The sequence below is a fragment of the Schistocerca cancellata genome, chromosome 1 (assembly GCF_023864275.1).
Source record: "Schistocerca cancellata isolate TAMUIC-IGC-003103 chromosome 1, iqSchCanc2.1, whole genome shotgun sequence".
NCBI lineage: Eukaryota > Metazoa > Arthropoda > Insecta > Orthoptera > Acrididae > Schistocerca > Schistocerca cancellata.
The window spans coordinates 332,349,170-332,367,325 of NC_064626.1; the positions used below are offsets into that span (position 1 = coordinate 332,349,170).

At 43.0% G+C, this 18,156-nt stretch overlaps 1 protein-coding gene across 1 annotated transcript in view; it reads left to right on the plus strand.

Moving 5' to 3' along the window:
- Positions 1 to 18,156, plus strand: part of LOC126173321 (nuclear pore complex protein Nup107) — a 238,460-nt gene that overhangs the window by 87,155 nt on the left and 133,149 nt on the right. The window contains exon 3 of the mRNA XM_049920947.1: positions 1,596 to 1,756. Within this exon, the coding sequence (XP_049776904.1) occupies positions 1,596 to 1,756 (161 nt within the window). The remainder of the gene's footprint in view (positions 1 to 1,595; positions 1,757 to 18,156) is intronic.

The following is an 18,156-nucleotide window of genomic DNA, read 5'->3' on the forward strand; positions in this document are numbered from 1 at the left end:
TGAAAAGTTAATCATTTTGTATATCACAGCATCTTCTTCCTGTCTGTTAAATTTTGCGTCTGTAGCATGTCATCTTCGTGGTGTAGCAACTTTAATGGCCAGTAGTGTATAACCCTCTAATTCACCACTGCCGCCTGTAAAAGTTCTATACTCAGAATGTAGTACACAAGCGAAAATATTTGTAGGATTGATCCCTTCCACAGAGCATTTCTCAATAATACGCACTTAAATATCGTGGTTTCTTTTGATGTTTCCATATCCGTTAAGGCACTGAGCTGCCTTGGAATACTTCACTAGCCAAAAAATGCTGCTATTGGAGCACAAAAAGGCTAATATTCTCCTGTTCAAAAAAAGCTGAAAAGTGAGGTACCAGGTGCCTTATTCTACCTTCCTCAGCATATGCAACAGCTTCCCCAAAAATTTTGGCGTGATAACATATTCGCTCTGTTTTTAACATGCTCACAGCCAGTAGCCTATCGCTGGAAGTCGCTCATGTCCATCCACTCCCGACTGCCCATTCTCACTAACTCAAGTGTGTAATATTTATACGTTGACCCTGTACTGTATGGTAATTACACTGAGACAAGCTTTCTGCTCAGTATACAAATGGGCTGTCGAAAACACTTGATCCTACCATTCTATCACCAATAGAAGCTAAGGTTCACATGCGTACCGACGATATTGCGAAAGGTAGAATGAATCAAACAGTAGCTACTTAACATCTTACATTTTTCATGTCTCACCTGCACAGGTCTCTCACACTAATGGATAATTTTGTTGATTTGTCTGTGTTAGTTGTTCAAGTTTCTTATAGGCAATTAAGTAGTGCCTGAAGATGGGATTATTGTCTTAAAACCTGGTTAGTGTACATACCTTTATTCAAATAAAGGAACTTCAGAATTGCAACTGCAGAAGATTTTATCCCCCAAGAACAATTCAAGGAACAGTTGTGGATGTCCCACTAAGAATATATTATAACAACATGGGACTTTAATACGTTTTCCAAACTATATTTTTTCAGGTCTTAGTAAAATCAACCAAATGTTACATCACTATTGTGTTGCATATCAAATTGAAGCTTAACCCAAGACGTTTACATTGATGTCAGTTTCAGACCCCTGCTATGTATAGTTTTGAATTTAGGTATTTTTGCTTCATTGCACTTTAGAAAAATGAGCAATTTTCATTCCTTTAAGTTTCAAAAATAACTAATGTAGCCATTCAAAGAGTGAAATTTTGTACTAGTTCTTCATTCTGTGGGCGCATAGAACAACCAAAAAATAATCAAAATCTTACACTGAAGTCCAAACCATTGGTTGATTCGATATGGTAAATAGTGTGTACCATACATTGCTACAAACTTGTGGACCGGAATGACAGGTACTACTGTTGCCCTTTGTGAACTGTGGACACACTTTCTCACTACTTTGGTTTCAGGAAGTTTGTTTCAAAATGTTTATAAAAATAGTAGTATGGTTAACTAATAAGAAATCAAATGTGATTATTTGCTTTTCATTGTGAAATTGAATGCTAATGCTATTTTTCTTGTGCTTAATATTTACATGTTGTACAAGGATTTCTGCTACTTTCGTTAGATGCTGACAGTCTCTACACTTTATTCCTGGAGTCTCTGCAACAACATGCAACTGAGAGGAGGATTTTTGATATAGTGCTTGCTTTAATTCAGAACTGCAAGCATACAATTCAGCTGATAACTGAAAACTGGAAGAGGAAGAGGTCAAAGTTGAGTGTAGAGGTAATGTAGAATCATTTTTTCCCTTAGCTGAAAACATATTGTCATTAAAATAAAATAAAAAGTGGTTAACATTCTAAATTTCATTTGTATTTGTTTTCTGTATGCAGCAGGACAACAGAATCAGTTTGTATAGGACAGGTTATGAGATATTTATATCTTCATCTTTCTGAGTTACCACAGATTATTTCAACAAACTCATTCCAGTCTTCACACAGAAATATTTGAATTTACAATTTCCACCCCACCTACTCTGACAGATCAAACCACAAGATCTGAAGATCCTCCTGTTTCAAAGTATTTGACCCCCCCCCCCCCCCCCTCCCAAACCATCACCACTTACTCCTGATACTGAGTACTGTAATTTATCCAAGCATTTAATAGCGTAAACTTTCAGTTGTGTGCACTTGTTCAGCTGCAATATAAACAAGTAATAATCCACATCACCTTTTCCACCAAGAAGAAAGTGATTATAGTGTTCTGTGTATTAAGGTTTTTTGTGATGGATCAGTTAATGCCACTGAACAAGCAGGCAAATCAAAACAACTGATTTACAGAAAATAATAAGTAGCAAATGCTTTTATGTTGTATGTAAAATAATTTCTTTGTCTGTATGTTTGTGACTGAGTCCAAGCTCCAGTTTTGAAAAGTTTTAGACCTACATCTACACCTATGCTCTGCAAACCATAGGAGTGCGAGAAGAATGATAGTTTGAATGCCCCTGTGCATGCAGCAATTATTCTAACCTTATCCTTACAATCTCTATGTAAGCAATATGTAGGGGGTTATAGTATATTCCTAGCATCATAATTTAAAGCCAGTTCTTGAAACTTTATTAATAGACAGTTTTTGGGATATTTTTTGTCTCTCTTAGAGTCTGCCAGTTCAGTTTCTTCCGTATCTCTGTGACACTTTCCCATGGATGAAACAAACCTGTGACTATTTGTGCTTCCCTTCTCTGTATATGTTCAGTATCCTCTTTTAGTCCTATTTGGTATGGGTCCCACACACTTTAGCAGTATTCCAGAATCTGTCACATGAGGGATTTGTAAGCAGTCCCCTTTGTAATTTGATTGCACTTGCCCAGTAGTCCTATTTGGTATGGGTCCCACACACTTTAGCAGTATTCCAGAATCTGTCACATGAGGGATTTGTAAGCAGTCCCCTTTGTAATTTGATTGCACTTGCCCAGTAGCCTACCGATAAACTGAAGTCTACCATGTACTTCACTTACAACTGAGCCTCTGTGATCATTCCATTTCATATCCCTACGAAGTGTTCCACCCAAGTATTTGTATGAGTTGGCTGATTCCAACTGTGTCTCATTGATATTATATTAATAGGATTATATGTTTTTTTGATTTATGGAGTGCACAATTTTACATTTATGAACATTTAAATCAAGTTGCCAATCTTAGCACCACTTTGAAATCTTGCCAAGATCTGACCAAATATTTATGTTGCTTCTTTTGGGCAGTGTTTCGTTACACATAACATCATCATCTGGAAAAAGTATGAGGTTACTATTATTATGGTCTACAAGGTCATTAATATACAACATGAACAGCAAGGGACCCAACACACTTTCCTATGGCTCATCTGAAGTTACTTCTTTGCATTGAGGATTAACTTATGAAAATGACACACTTGTTAAAATTGGTATACTATTGTAATGGTAGGATGATCTCTAAAGTGTTTTGTGAGCTGCATGAAAGAAATAAATACAGTATAATTATATCTAAAAATAAAGATGCTGTAACTTACCAAACGAAAGCGTTATTATGTTGATAGAGACAAAAAACACACAAACACACACACAATTTACAAGCTTTCGCAACCCATGGTTGCTTCATCAGGAAAGAGGGAAAGACGAAAGGATGTGGGTTTTAAGGGAGAGGGTAAGGAGTCATTCCAATCCCGGGAGTGGAAAGACTTACCTTAGGGGGGGAAAAAAGGACATATACACTCGCGGGCGCGTGCGCACACACACACACACACACACACACACACACACACACACACACACACACACACACACACATACAAAGGTCTGCCTGTGTGTGTATATGTGTATATGTGCAGATGGGTGTGTGTGTGTGTGTGTGTGTGTGTGTGTGTGTGTGTGTGTGTGTGTGTGTGTTCGCGCGTGAGTGTATACCTGTCCATTTTTCCCCCTAAGGTAAGTCTTTCCACTCCCGGGATTGGAATGACTCCTTACCCTCTCCCTTAATACCCATATCCTTTTGTCTTTCCCTCTCTTTCCCTCTTTCCTGATGAAGCAACCGTGGGTTGCAAAAGCTTGTAATTTGTGTGTGTGTTTGTGTTTTTTGTCTGTATCAACATACCAACACTTTCATTTGGTAAGTTACAGCATCTTTGTTTTTAGATATATTTTTCCCACATGGAATGTTTCCCTGTATTATATTCATACAATATAATTATGATTACTTAATGAAGTGCATGTAGTTATCTTCCCTGTCTGTGTACCCCCCTGCAGGTCTGTGGATTAGAATAGGCCCAAGTTATTCCTGCCTGACGTAAGAGGTGACTAAAAGGAGTCTCAAACATCTCAGCCTTTTTGTGATGGTCCCCTGTAGGGTTTCACCATCATTCTTCAAAATTTTTCTGAAGAGTGAGCCAATTGGGGAACGGCTTGTTATGTGGTGCATAGTCCATTGTGTGTTGAAACCTTTAGCTTCATCATCATTGTGGATCTGCAATTTCGCTCATTCTTCAGCCATTAGGTGAGGACACCTTCCCAGGTGCATTTCCTCCATCCACAGTGTGGTGTCGTTTTCTGTGCCGGCGATGATAATGGACTTGTTTCCACGTGTCATCTGGCATGGTAGCCAGTCTGTTGTGGTGGAGTTGCCATATACCCTCTTGGTTGTCACCTCCTGACTATGCCTGCACCGTTAACTCCCCATGAATGCCAAGGAGTAGATGCCAGTCTACCTGGAACATCAGGCCTCCCAGCAATGGCCATCCTGCCAAGTGATCTTTGCTGAGGTTGGGTGGTGCCTTTAGGGAGGGCCTGTGGCCAGAGTAGGTGGCATCAGGGCGGATGACATACCATGAAGCACACAATGTCATCTCTTGCTGGTGGTCAAACACAAGCAGTCTCTAAGCATTCGAGGTCTCAGTTTAATGCAAGGAAGTATTCCCCTCCCTGACCTCACCAACGTAGTAGCGCTGGGCTAAAAGTGTAATCGAACCTTATTCACGCCAGTACCTAGTTTGTACAACAGTTGATGGGGAATCCTTCATGTTGATGAAGTCTTAATATTCTGTGGAGCAGTTAGAGGACAAGTTTGGGGAGGTGGAGGGATTGTCTAAAATGCGATCTGGGCCAGTCCTGATAAAAACAACATCCCCTGCCCAGTCACGGGCATTACTCGCCTGTGACAAGCTGGGGGTGTTTCTGTTTCCATCTCACCTCATAAGAGCTTAAATATGGTCCAAGGTATTATATTCCACAGTGACATTGTTTTGCAGTCAGATTACGAGCTGCGTGCCACCTTGGTGACGAGATATTCATTTCGTCTGGCATGTCCATATGGATCCAAAGGATAATCAGGTGGCCACCGGTGTCTTCATCATGGCCTTTGAGGGTGATACATTACCAAAGAAGGTCAAGGTGATGGTATAATGCTGTGATGTGAAGCCATATATCCCTCTCCCAATGTGGTGCTTTAAGTGCTGGAAGTTTGGGCATATGTCTTCCCGCTGTACTTCCAGTGTCACATGTCGCAATTGTGGACATCCATCACATCCCAATATTCCATGTGCTCCACCTCCCACGTGTGTCAACTGCAGCAAGCAACATTCCCCTTGCTCACTGGACTGCAGGATTCTACAGGAAGAAAGGAAAACCATGGAATACAGGACTCTGGACCAACTGAACTACACTGAGGCTGAGAGAAAATTTGAAAGATTGTATCTTGTGCACACAACAGCATCTAAGGCCACAGCTACAACTCCGATTCCAGCCCAGTCAGTTCAGCCATTTATAGTTGGCCCTCAGGCTTGCAAGACTGTCTGTCCCCTTGATGGTGGGGGGGGCCACTCCTGTCCTTGTTGCTAATGCACCGCCTACTTAGAGAGAAATGCCCCTCCCACCCCCCGATCCCCCCACCTCTTCCAACCATCGGGGACATCAGTCCCCACTTATCAGTCTCCTTTGGCTGCTCTCGCTAGGAAGTGGTCCGTTGGGTAACTCCCTTCACAGGTTCTTACCAGAGGGAAAGAGGTCATGGCCAGTGGCTGAAGCACCCACAGACAGCTGGTCGTAGGGCTTAAAGATCCTCCTCAGTCCCCAAGACTGAATAAGTGAAGCCCACCCAGCCAGAGAAACCCAAGTAGCAGTGAGAGAAATCTAAGGAGGGGTAGAAGAAGAAGAAGAAGACTACCCCCAAGGACAAAGAAATTGTGGTGGCACCCACACCACCACTACCTAAAAGTTGTGTGTCTGAGGATGAGGTGGAGATTCTGGCAATCCCCGAGGACCTAGATCTTGCCGAACCCTCAGACATGATGGACATAGTTTGCACAGGTACTCAATTGATGGCAGCAGGTGACCGTGAGGTATAAATTGCCTCCTTGATTGCTTCATACATTCCCAGCATCAAGACAGTGTTATCCTCCAGTGGAACTGTGGCGGTTTTTTCCGCCACCTGGCTGAGCTATGACAACTGTTAAGCTTTACGCCTGCTTTCTGCATTGCCCTCCAGGAAAACTGGTTCTCGGCAATGTGGAACCCTGTCCTTCGCAGCTATAGGAAATGTTACAAAAACTGTAGTGGCTCCAGTAGTGTGTCAGGTGGAGTATGCATCCATGTCCTGAACTCTGTATGTAGCCAACCTGTGCCCCTTCAAACTCCTCTCGAAGCATTGGCTCTCAGGATAAGATGATAAGGACAACACAAGAAATAACTGACTGTAATGTGTATCTTCCTCCAAATTGTGCAGTACCCCTGAACACATTGGTCACAATGATTAATCAACTCCCAAAACCTTTCCTACTTTTGGGAGATTTTAACACCCATAACCTCATGAAGGGTGGCACCATTATTACTGGCTTAGGTAGGGATATCAAGAATTTACTATCTCAACTCGACATCTCCTCCTTAAATACTGGGTCCCCCTACACATTTCAGTGTGGCCCTTGGTACTTACTTGGCTATTGCTTTATCACTTTGCAGCCCAGGACTTCTCCCTTCTGTCCACTGGAGAGCCCATGACGACCTGTGTGGTAGTGATGACTTACCATATTCCTGTCACTCCCCCCCCGTGTCATTCCCCAAGACACCTACCCTGATGGGCATTAAACAATGCAGACCGGGAAGCTTTCAACTCTGCCGTCACCATTGAATCTCCCCCACACAATAACATCGATGTAGTGGTTGAGCGAGTAACCACAATGATCATCTCTGTGGTGAAAAATGCGTTCGGTTGTTCCCTTGTGCCACGGTGAAAGACGGTGCCTTGGTGGTCGGCAGAAATCGCTGAGGCCATTAAAGAGTATAGGCAGGCTTAAAAGTGACATAAGCGGCACCCATCACTAGAGAACCTAATATCTTTTAAAAGGATCCGTGCCCATGTTCGCCAGCTCATAAAAAGATGGAAACAGAAGTTTTGGGAGACGTATGTGTCAACCATTGGGTACCATACATCGCCTTCACAAGTCTGACGAAGATCAGATGCACCCTTGGGTATCAGACCTGAACGGGTGTCCCTGGCATTATTATCAATGGAGTGTTATCTACCGATGCAAACGCAATTGCTGAGCACTATGCTCGGGCTTCTGCGTTGAAGAATTACCCCCTCACCCCGATTTTCGTACCATCGAGGGCGGATGGAAGGCAAACTCCTCTCGTTCACTACACACTACAGTGAACTGTATGATGCTCCCGTCACTGAGTGGGAACTCCTCCTTGCCCGTACACATTGTCCTGACACTGCCCCTGGGCCAGATGGCATCCATGCTCAGATGATTAAACATCTTTCATTGGACTACCAGAAAAATATCCTCATCTTCATGGGCATCTGGAGTGCAGTGACGGAGAGCACTGTCATTCCAGTGCTCAAACCTGAAAAAAACCCGCTTGATGTGGATAGCTATCGGTGCATCAGCGTCACCTACATTCTTTGTAAGTTGTTAGAATGTGTGGATAGTGGGCGGTTGTGATGGCTCCTTGAGGCCCGGGTTGTACTGGCTCCATGCCAGTGCAGTTTTTGCCTGGGTCTCTTTACCGCTGATAACCTACTATCCCTTGAGTCTACCATCTGAACAGCCTTTTCCCGATGCCAACACCTGGTTGCCGTCTTTCTTGATTTAAGAAGTGTCTGCAATATGACCTGGTGATACCATATCCTAGCCACATTACATGAATGGCGTCTCCGGGACCTACTCCAATTTTGATCCAAAACTTCCTGTTGCTCTGTGATTTCCGTGTCCAAGTTGTTGCCTCCCATAGTTCCCCCATACCCAGGAGAATGAGGGCCCGCAAGGCTCTGTGTTGAGTGTCTTTCTATTTTTAGTGGTCATTAACGTTCTAGCAGCAGTTGCGGAGCCGTCTGTCTCACCTTCTCTGTATGCAGATGACTTTTGCATTTCGTACTGCTCCTCCAGTAGTGGAATTGCTGAGCGGTGCCTACAGGGTGCCATCCGCAAGGTGCAGTCATAGGCCCTAGCCCATGACTTCCGGTTTTCAGCCATGTAGTCGGCATCATGCACTTCTGTCGGAGTCTTACAATTAATCCGGAACCAGAACTATACCGGGACAGCGATCCACTCATGGTAGTGGAGACATATCGATTCTTAGGACTGGTTTTCGATGCCCGATTGACTTGGCTTTCTCATTCTCATCAGTTGAAGTGGAAGTGCTGGCAGCACCTCAATGGCCTCCGTTGCCTGAGCAACTTCAACTGGGGTGCAGATTGCTCTGCACTGCTGCAGCTCTACAAAGCCCTTGTTCAATCTCACCTTGATTATGGGAGTCTAGTTTATGGTTTGATGATGCCCTCAGTGTTGCCGTTACTAGACCCAGTGCACCATTGTGGAGTTTGACTAGCTGTTAGGACGAGTCCAGTGATCTGCATACTGGTGGAGGCTGGGGTGGGGTCCCTCCTTTGCAGATCGGACGCTGACAACTGCTCGCCAGTTATGTCACACACATTCATAGCTCCCTGGGCCATCCAAATTATCATCTCCTTTACCCAACCACAGCGGTTCATGTCCTGCATCGGCGACCCAGTTCAAGGATTAAGATTATGATGGCGGTTCGCGTTCAGCCCCTTCTGTCTGGACCTTTCGCATAGCCCTAAGGACTCAGTTCCTCCTGAGGCTCTCCATTTCACTTTGTCTTGATTCTTGACACGTCCTGGGGCTCTGAAGTAGTTTACATCAACAGCTTGATGGCTAATGGTCACGTTGACTTTGCCTATGCTCATGCCGGACATACTGAACAGCATTCCTTGCCGAATGGCTGCAGTGTTATTACCGCAGAGCTGGTGGCCATACTTCGTGCTCTGGAGCATATCTGTTTGTGCTCTGGTGAGTCCGTTCTTGTCTGTAGTGACTCCTTGAGCAGCTTACAAGCTATTGACCAGTGCTACCATTGCCATCCTTTGGTAGTGATCATCCAGGAGTCTGTCTGTGCCCTGGGATGGTCTGGTTTTTCAGTGGTGTTTGTCTGGACCCCAGGACACATCTGACACTTCGACAATGAACTTGCTGACAGGCTACTTGAAAACTGCTTCTGGACATCAGCATCTCTGCAACTGACCTGCGCTCAGTATTATGCTGCAAGGTTTTCGGGTTTGAGATATGGAACAGCATAACCTCATTACTCACAATAAACTGTGTAGTATAAAGGAGACTACGAATGTGTGGGAGTTCTCCATGTGGGCATCTTGCAGGGACTGTGTGGTTCTCTGCCAGCTCTGCATAGGCCCCTGCTTTGGTGACCCATGGCTATCTTCTGCACCATGAAGAAGCACCTCAGTGTCGGTGTGGCGGCCAGTTGCTGGTGGCCCACATTCTGTTGCACTGTGCTACTTTGGCTGCTCTGCTTCAGTTATTGGACTCATTGCTGTTAATTTTAGCTGACAACACCTCATCGGCTGATTTAGTTTTACGTTTTATATGGGAGGGGGGTGGGGGGGTGTTGTTGGTTATCTTTCTATGCAAGTTTTAGTGCATGTCCTTTGTCATTCTGTATTCTCTACCATAGTGCTTTTAGGCTGGAGCTTTTAATGTGTTGCTGAGTGGTTGGCTTATCCTGTATCTTTTATTCTCTTTATCATCCAGCCATGGTCATCTGCTGTCAGGTGTTAATATCTTCTACCTGTTTTTTACGTCTCTCTGTGGTTTTCTTTTCTTATTTTGTCCCTTGTAGTGTTTGTTGCCCTTCTGTTATTGTTATGGTTTTTCTTTTCTCTCGGTTTTCTGCAGTAAGTCTTGTTTGTTTTATTCTTTCCCTCATGGACTTGTTTTATAGGAACAAGAGACCAATGACAAAGTAGTTTGCCCCCCCCCCCCCCCACCCACACACACACACACATATACACACACACACACACTCCACCCTCTTCCGTTAAACCAACTCTAGTACCTTCCGCCGCGGAAGTCGAACACGCGGCAGAACAAATGGATGTGGTCAGCCAATAACCGCTCCCTCTGGTTCTCCGGTTTCGTATATAGGGACCCGCTCTGCCCTAGTCCAGCCAGTCTGGTACTCGCTCTGGATTTCGTTTCTATCTCAGCGGTACTGCGTTCTGGTCGTTGCTCGTTGTTGACATTTGCCTGGCTCTGGTTCCGAGTGGATTTACGTTTAAGCCTCCGTTGTTTCTCTCTTCCTTGTTGTGTTGCTCATAGTCGGTCGTGGTCGGTTGTTGTCAGTTGTCGTTGGTCTGTCATCCGACTCATCCTGTGTTTACCCGGTGGTGCGTGCTCCACCGCCGGCGGCTTCCCCACCTGGCGGCTCCGATCTGCAGCCCAAGGCATTCCCGCTGTTGGTTGTGGTTACCACACCAACCAACCAACCTGTCTGTGTATTTAACCACACTTATAAGTTGTTGAAATCCTGAAACCACTGTTCCATGCAGTTGCAATATACTGTTCAGGCTGAACATGTCTTTCCTTAGAAAAAGAAACAACTTACTGCAAGGCCTAGGGGAATTGAGGTTGATGCAAAAGTTTTATTGCTAGTGTGACTGCTACAGAACTAATTTCAAAATAACAAAGTCGGTATTCACTGAGTATGGACTTAATAAATCTGTGGCAAAAGTTGGAGACATGGTTCATGACTTCCTCTGACTCATTTAGATATCAGCATGAAGGATAGCTATGACAAATGTAAAGTTTTACAAGAAATACATTAGCAGAGAAGCATCTAATGTGAAAGAGCTCTTGTACACAACACTTCCAGGAATCACTAATGTTAGTTGCTGGTTCGATGTTTACTTTATACAGGTCTGTAAAGGCTTCAGATGAGTGTTTTACTCAGTACATGGGAAAGTCACTACGTAGGGAAACTTTTTATTTTCTAGTTGTATCCCTTAACTGATTTTTATGCACTGCTCTGTAATTTCAATGATACATAAATATGTAAGGAAACCAGTGTCTGTGGGGATGCATTTGAAAACCTGGGATTCCTGAGATCTGGCCTGTTGAGTACTGTCAGCTCCGGGCATAAATCAGTGGCAACTGGGAAAAACAGTCAGGCATCCTCCAGATCACTTATCACATCTCAGTGCCTTAGGCTTTTCAGACAATATGGGTTATTGTGTGGATTGATCTTTACTCTCCAAGCTATTTGTGGGTATACAGTGCTTTCTGATTCTTCAAATAACAGTACCAATGGGATTGGTGTAACACGGAAGCAACAACTCCCATCAACTAAGAGGACTTTAGGTAGCCTGCAGAGAGCTTCAGTTCAGAAAGGGGTTCTAAATTGTAACAAAAGATATTGTTTCTGATAAGATATTCTTGTTTATTAAAATATGGAAAAAATCATTTGAAAATGTGTCTTCATTTAGTGTACAAAAAGGTTTCCAGTGCAGAGTGAGCACTTCAAAATTTGTCAAGTATCTGAGCAACTGCACACTGCTAATAGAGACAGCAACCAACGGTCAGAACACACAGCTATTGTGAGAACATTCAGTAGCCATGGAATTTTAATAAAGTCTCATCTATTAAGGGCATTGTATTTTACAGAGACCTAAAACACATAGATATCAGAGAGTTGAATCATGAGTGGGAAGGGAAGATGTAACTCAAATGAGGAACAGAAAGAATAGTTAAATAGTGAGCTCAAGAATATACACAATACCTGTAAAATAATGGATGCAACACAGTGAGTAATAACCGACAATAACGAACATAGTAGAATAATTTTACTGTCTTACCACCTATAGCGTTGGTTTACACAACTCTTCCCTGCATTATACATTTCTTTCAAGAGGCCTACTTTTTGCTGAGGTTATTTCTGAAACCAGTGAAGTTAATTTTAAATCTTGTCTTGTGACTCCAAGGAAAAGCGTAGTTTTGTTACCAAATGTTTCACTTTATTGAAATAGAACATCATCAGTGGTCTTAATGAAACGTACACTGAAGTGACAAAGAAACTGGTGTAGGCATGCGTATTCACATACCAAGATATGTAAGCAGGCAGAATACAGTGCTGCGATTGGCAACGCCCATGTAAGACAAAAAGTCAGTTGTTAGATTGGTTACTGCTGCTACAATGGCACGTTATCAAGATTTAAGTGGGTTGAACGTGATGTTACAGTCAGTCCACAAGCAGCAGGACGCAGCATCTCTAAGGTAGCGATGAAGTGGATATTTTCCCATATGACAATTTCACGAGTGTACCGTAAATATCAGGAATCCAGTAAAACATCAAATCTCCGACATCACTGCAGCCGGAAAAAGACATTTCAAATCAGGGAATTTCACTAGGGGGAAACTTGTGGCAGAAGCAGATCCCTTTCTTCCTGTGGCATTAGGACTTCTGTCAATGACCATCTTGCCAGATGTCCTTTGCTGTGGATGGGTGTTCCCTGTGACGAGTAGCTGGCATCGGGGCATCTGTTTCGCATGCGAAACGTATCAGATTACACCAAAACGTGGGTCATTCTGACCTAGCCATTTTGTTAGACAGGTCTAGGCATTTCAATATGGACACTTATAACTGCACGGCATTCCCTACCCTGACTACTCCATGGAAAGAGGGACAAGCCAGCCATTTGAGTGCAAAACAATTTATCCAGTGCTTCGGATATATTTGAGCTGATGGGGATACTTTTTTACAATTTTTTATGAAACATATTGAAAATAATGTTGGAGAAGTTAAGTATTTAGTAAAAATGCACAATGGATTGCTATTGATTAAAGCCTGTTTTTCTGCAAAATCTACAGCACCTCAGGTATGTGATTGTCTGAGCAACTTACTAGTGATCATTGCCCCACAAGAAACTTTGAATATGGTCCAAGGAATGATCTTCCACAGAGACCTTACGCTCCAGACAAGGAGCTATGGGCTAATCTCAAGCGATTAGGTGTACGTTTTGTCAGATGCTTCCAAAAAGCTTCCAAGGACAATTAAATAGTTAGAGGTGCCTTTATTGTAGTCTTTGAGGGAAATGTCCTCCCAGAAAAAGTTAGTCATGGTGTACAGGTGTGACGTGAAACTGTGTTCCTCTCTTGTAGTTCCTGTGGTACCCATCTTCAGGAACCTCTGACACCAGCCAATGGCTGAAGGAACTGTGGCCTTTGGGTCACAAGGCTGGCCTCTCCTCATCTGTCCCCATGTTCATTGTGAATAGGCCCTTGGAAGACTCTCAGCCACCAAAGGCTATGAGGAGTGACTGAAAGGGGGGGGGGGGGGGGAGGAGGAGGAGGAGCTACTCCTTTTACCCCAGAGGTGCCAGATTCCCCCATGTAGTTGGACTCTGAACTGATGAACTGAAGCCCATTGATGTGGCTCCATTCACATTGGTGACAGACAGTGATCCTGTGACATAAACACTCCTGGCTTCTTCACACCTAAGCTGGACACCTGTAATGTGATCATTCAGTTAAACTGAATGATATTACTGTCACCTGCCAGAACTACATCACCTTATTTCCTTATCTTTTGCAAATTGTGTTGCTATGCAAGAAGCATGCTTCACTGATGACCAAACCCCAACACTCGATAGCTGTCATGCATTCTGTTGGAACCATGCTGGCCCCAGGAGGACAGTCTGTGCATTATTTCATATTGATTTAGTTTGTGAATGGATTCCCCTTCATATCACATTGGAAACAGCATGGTGCAGGTGCAGTTGACCTCAGTGGTCATCATTAGCAGTGTTTGTTTACCTCTGGGCAGGCCACTTACATTGAGTTGACCACCTTAACCCAACAACTTCGCCTCCCTCCTCCCTTATCACCTATTCGTGGACTTCAATGTGCACAACTCCCTTTAGGGAAGTACTGCACCACCAGTTAGGGACCTTCTAATTGACCAGCTTCTTACTGACTATAATCCGTCTCTTCTGAATGATAATATTCCTACGCACTTCAATGTTGTCCATGACACCCTTCCAGTTACTGACCTAATGATGTCTTCCCCCAATCTTGTGGATTCACTACATTAGTCACTACATGATGAACAGTGACCACTTTCTGTTGATCCTGTTGCTTTCTTGCACCGCCAGGTGGACTGGCTACCATGTTAGGTGCTTTGAAAAGCCAACTTGCAGTTATACGTCTTTGCTGTTATGTTCCCGTTCCCTGTCGAATAGCATGTCTTTGCTGTGACCTTCATCCCCTTCCTGGCAGATTGCATGTTGCATGCTTTTCTTGTTACTTTCACCCCCTGTCAGTGAGGTTACATTGATGAGGTTGTACAAGACACCTTTGATCCAATCACCCATGCCTCTGGAACTGCTATTTCCCTTTCTACAGATCCACACCATCACCAGCTGGTGCCATGGTAGACCAAAGACATTGCAGTAGCTGTTCAGAATCGCCAAAGAGCCTTGCAACTTTTACTGCAATGTCCTTCGCAGACCAATATTATCACTTCCAAGCGACTTTGTGCTGAGGCTTGCTATCTAATTAAAAACACCAAGAATAATTGCTGGGAGTCCTGCGTCTCCTCCCATGGAAGGTATGCCTCTTCTTTCAAGGTGTGAGTCAAGATCATAACTGTACAGGGTGTCTTCCTTCAGGATCATCTCTATATGGATGCATTGCCTCTTGCTGAACACCTTTGTGTCTGGGAATTGCAGTGACAAGGTAGTATCATCATTCCAGTCATTAAACTGGGCAGAAATCCAACAACTGTAGACAGTTATTAGCCAGTTAGCTTCACAAACATGCTCTGCAAACGGCTTGAAAGGATTGTTGTCCACTGATTATGCTGGCTTCTTGAATCTTGGGTCTTTAAGAAACACTTAACCTTGAATATGTAAGGGACAGGAATGTGGCAAGCTGATATAATTTAAAAAATAAGTAAAAAACAAATAGTGACTCTTTTAGGAAGTACATCTTGCATTATTGACTGAAAGCAAGTGTGTTAAAGGGAAGTCAGTTGTGTCATATGAAGATACCTGATAATGAGGAGAATATATTTCCATCTGTGACCTATGAATTCTGTGCTTGATCAGTGAAATTGTTTGTTTAATTGTCTATCTTTCTCGTGCTGTGTAATTCCTAGTGCCATTTAGTCAGTCTCTTTTGTATAACACTTGTTTTGTTGTTGTTACTCATTAATGCTGCTAAGCGTTTTTGGTGTGTCATGACAGATTGGATATCCAGTACTGTTGTAGTACAGCTTCAGATCGCAAATTACTGCCAGCTCTGACTTGTACAGTCTGAAGTTGGGACTGGAGTGTCAGATGGCACGTCACAAGGTTTTTGTTTACTCAAAAAAGGAATTTATGCTGATATCTAGACGTGACTGAAAAATTGTTTCTCCATATAGTATCAGTGAAAAAACTGTGACATTCCTAAAAACATGGGCATTCGACTAAGTTGTAACAACAATGACCAGTCATCCTTCCATGTCAGCTGCAGTTTTTTTGAGGATCTCATGACGGTCAATTCACATCAGATCTGTCAGTCAGAATAAAGTATAATAACCCTTCAAGACCCTTGAGAAATACTTAATCTTGAATGTACAATAATAGTAATAATAAAAACACAGCCTTCACATAAAACTGAAATAATGATTTTATGGGATTCGGGTACATCAGTAACATATGAGATGTTCCACAAAGAAAGTTCAAAACCAAAAGTTTAATTAATAACTCAAATAGAGCTAAATCTGTGTACTGTAAATGGTACAGTAGTCTTGGTGAGTATTAATCGAACACCCTTCTTACACCTCACAAATAGTGTTTCTTCCTACACCTCAGCAAATGCTATTAATCTCCATCTTTTTTTGATAGTGAAGTGTTAAAACTTTATCCATTGTTACTTGAAGTAGTAAGCAACAGAATTGTAAACAGTGGTTAAAAAGAAAAACCGTTTCCTGTGTGCTTGGAAATTAATGCAGACTGTATAAATTTAAGCAAAAAGTGTTTGTAGGTGGATCAGTTATTTGCATCTTCTGTGATCTTTTCCAGTAACCAGACCCATATATTTGACATACATCTTATATTTGAGAAGGAATTAAACGTCCTGTCCACAGTAATCTGTTCCATAGACATCTTTAACAGCTGTTCCTGATGTGAATTGTTACTAAATATGCAGACTAATACCTAAGATTATGGTTATCTTTTGCAGGACTGATGTGATTTGATCATCATGCTTGAATGAAAGATTCATTTTGGCCTTTTGTGTACATAACTGTGACAATTTGATCCAAAAATCTACATCTACATCCATACTCTGCAAGCCACCTGATGGTGTGTGGCAGAGGGTACTTTGAGTACCTCTATCGGTTCTCCCTTCTATTCCAGTCTCGTATTGTTCGTGGAAAGGAGGATTGTCGGTATGCTTCTGTGTGGGCTCTAATCTCTCTGATTTTATCCTCATGATCTCTTCGTGAGATATACGTAGTACGGAGCAATATACTGCTTGACTCTTCGGTGAAGGTATGTTCTCGAAACTTCAACAAAAGCCCGTACCGAACTACTGAGCATCTCTCCTGCAGAGTCTTCCACTGGAGTTTATCTATCATCTCCGTAACCCTTTTGCGATTACTAAATGATTCTGTGACGAAGCGTGCTGCTCTCCATTGGATCTTCTCTCTCTCTTCTATCAACCCTATCTGGTACGGATCCCACACTGCTGAGCAGTATTCAAGCAGTGGGCGAACAAGCGTACTGTAACCTACTTCCTTTGTTTTCGGATTGCATTTCCTTAGGATTCTTCCAATGAATCTCAGTCTGGCATCTGCTTTACCAACGATCAACTTTATATGATCATTCCATTTTAAATCACTCCTAATGCGTACTCCCAGATAATTTATGGAATTAACTGCTTCCAGTTGCTGACCTGCTATTTTGTAGCTAAATGATACGGGATCTATCTTTCTATGTATTCGCAGCACATTACACTTGTCTACATTGAGAGTTAATTGCCATTCCCTGCACCATGTGTCAATTCGCTGCAGATCCTCCTGCATTTCAGTACAATTTTCTATTGTTATAACCTCTCGATATACCACAGCATCATCCGCAAAAAGCCTCAGTGAACTTCCAATGTCATCCACAAGGTCATTTATGTATATGACAGTCGCACACCATATCATCTTCAACTCATGTTAACCCAGTAATAGTACAAACCTGTATATTATTAACTAAGTGATGTACACAATATCTGCAACATAAAATCAATTGCAGCTACATCAAACAATGAACTTCCAATTATTTCTACAAGTTGTTATTGGTACTCCGCTAGGGGGGCCCACAACTCCTTCATGGGAACGTGTGTGGTGTTGCATGGGCCCCGAGCTATTATAGTCTTTGTATTCCCTTTTCCATATCCATTCCTTCCCGTCCTAACTCATCCCCTCCTGCCCCTCCCCCTCCCCCTCCCCTTTCTCTCTTGGTGTTCCCCTGACACCCCCCCTTTCCAAATAGTTTCAGTAATTTCGGCCATTTGAAGAGGAACTCCCCCCCTAGTGTATCTGGTGTGGGTTCTTCTCCCCCTCCCCCTCATCCTCTCTCGCTGTAGACCCCTCCCCCCCTCCTTGCTACATCACCAGCACTTGTAGGCAGCCTGTGTTGTGGGGTTGTTACATAGCCATGTAAAACTTACCAAGGTTAGAGCAAAGTCTACAAAGAAGCCATGGATTACTCGAGGAATAGGGGTATCTTGTAAAACAAAAAGAAAACTGTATCTGTCAATCCGCAACATTTCCAATGTTGATGCTATAGCACATTATAAGAAATACTGCAAAATAT